The sequence below is a fragment of the Pterocles gutturalis genome, unplaced genomic scaffold (genome assembly GCF_000699245.1).
Source record: "Pterocles gutturalis isolate BGI_N339 unplaced genomic scaffold, ASM69924v1 scaffold51738, whole genome shotgun sequence".
Taxonomy (NCBI): domain Eukaryota; kingdom Metazoa; phylum Chordata; class Aves; order Pterocliformes; family Pteroclidae; genus Pterocles; species Pterocles gutturalis.
Genome location: NW_010122455.1, coordinates 1 through 2,203, shown reverse-complemented (window position 1 = coordinate 2,203; position 2,203 = coordinate 1). Strand labels below are relative to the sequence as shown.

General features: G+C 39.1%; 1 protein-coding gene across 1 annotated transcript; it reads right to left on the bottom strand.

Annotated features, from left to right (window-relative positions):
* Positions 1-3: 3 nt before the first annotated feature.
* Positions 4-1,884, bottom strand: LOC104464709 (nucleolar protein 8-like; the record flags this gene model as incomplete). The annotated part of the gene is made up of 2 exons (XM_010077513.1): positions 4-1,497; positions 1,816-1,884. Coding segments are annotated over 2 exons (1,563 nt in total), but the record flags the coding sequence as incomplete, so codon positions are not given.
* Between the last annotated feature and the right edge of the window lie 319 nt (positions 1,885-2,203).

Sequence of the window (2,203 nt, the reverse complement as noted above, 5' to 3'; positions counted from 1 at the left end):
CTCATCTGCTAAGGAGGCAGCATCTGACAACTCCCTATGCTCTTCGCGATGCTTATTTTGTCTCGTTTTATTGCTGACTCCAAGTGAATACAATGGATGGTTCCTAGATGGCCTTTTAGACGACTCCTCCTCACAATAAGAAATACAAGCTTCAAGACCTAAACTTTCTACAGACCTTTTCCTTAAGCCACTGCTGTCTTTCGTTAACTCTTTTTCACAAAGGGACCCCATTCCTCTGAAGGGCTGATATTTCAAACATGAACTATTTTGTCCCTTGGAGCATTCTTTATCAGCATTCTCCTCCCCTGCTAAAATTGCAGCAACTACATCTTCAGGACAGATACATTTTTTTTTAACTGCAGGGCAAGATTTAGAAAGTTTTATTTTATTTACATTACTCTTAGAATTTTCTTCAACACTACGCTGACTAGAATTCTGTGTACTGTCCGATTCTTCTCCTGGTGTCCCAGTGTTTTCAGCAGCTAAGGCTTTTAAGTCATCTAGTGTGAGGTCTAAGCGATAAGAGTTTTGCATCATGGACTCATCATCAGAACTGATTTCAGACTCCCCTTCCTCAGGCTCTGAATAAGAGCTTTCACTATCACTTGTTCTTCTGTTAACTGCTGTACTCTGTAAGGCAGCAATTTTGGATTTTTTAATTTTCCCTTTTCTTTCAATGTATTCTTCTTTGAAATTGCAAGGCTTCAGTGAGGAGTCGCTTACCAAATCACATTTTTTGTTAGTTAATATTTCTTTATTTTCCACCTTCACCCATTCAGAACCTTCTAAAATGGCAGTTCTCCTGCTACTTCGATCTGGAGTTTTACTTTCAGCAATAATTTCATCTGTATCTGCTGAGTCATAGCCATTATCGCATTCCATAGTTTCTTTCTCCCTATAACTTCCTTTGACAGCGTTCTTCGCGGCATCTGGATTGCTTAAGGACCAGTGACTATTGTATTTTAATTCAAAATTATCCCCAACAATTTCCAAGTGGTCACTTTCAGTCTCAACATTTTCAGTTTTCTGTATTTCTCTCTCCTTCTTTACCATTGCTCTGATTTCCTCTTCAGAATCAATGTCACTATCCGAAGCACTCCCATTATTTTGAGCTGTAACTCCAGGAACATCGCTTTTATCTGGTAACAGACTTCTCCTTGATATTTCACTATTAAGACTGCTTGATGGAGGAAATTTAGACTTCTCCCTGGATTTGAATTTCGATCTTTGATCAAGCTGTGATGCGCTTGTGTTTTTTGAATGTGACTGGCACCCAGAAGAGAGAACTACTGCTCCATTCAGAGCCTCACTGCCCAGTTGCCTCAGCTTTTTAGGTGGCTTCTTAGTTACAGGGAACTCTCCTTGCCGCTTCTTGGTTATGCTGTCATCTCTCCCTTCCAACTGCCAAGTAAGCTCAGATATAGGAACTACACGTGTCAAGTCTGGCTCCAGCTTTCTAAGGTTATGGCAATACTTTGACGGGTCGTATTTCACAATGTTAGTCTGAGTTAAGGAATTAAAACAACATGCTCCTTCCAGCAAGCAGACTTCCAGTCTTTGTGAACAGGCTAAATTCTGCGTGAAAGGACAACAAAGAGCCCTTTCTGATGTTCTCACCATAAGTCTCCAGGCAACTGACTTGCAGTCTAAAAAAATTATTCAAATCACACAAACGCACCACAAGATTTACTCAGGGGATTCAGGAAATGAAGTATGACGTAGTAGTCAATATTAAGACCAGTAAGCAAATGTTTCCCCATCTGACAAAAGAAAGAAGGGAATTGTGCCTATGCCCAGACAATAGGAAAAGGATATTTTATTTTTCTGTTGACTCCGAAGGTGCAGGATAGGCAAGACTCTGCCGAATTTACCAACAACCCATTTCTAAAAGAAAAGAAAAATAATCAGTGTTAAACAAAGAAGAAATGGAAGTAACCCTGGAATAAAATAAGATGTATATTCTTTGACAACAGAAACACTAATAAAGAACCAACTGTGACTAACTTTTTTTTGTTTACTCTCAAGTGAGGTATATTCGTACTGTGCGACTTCGACAGCTTCCTTCTCAAAAAGGAGGACAAACCAAAACCAACCAACAAACCAAATTTTTACGGCCTGCACACAAAGAGTGACAACACAGAACTTAATTTCTTTACTTTACAAGTACTATTTTTAATATACATCTTCTGGTTTATGAATGAAG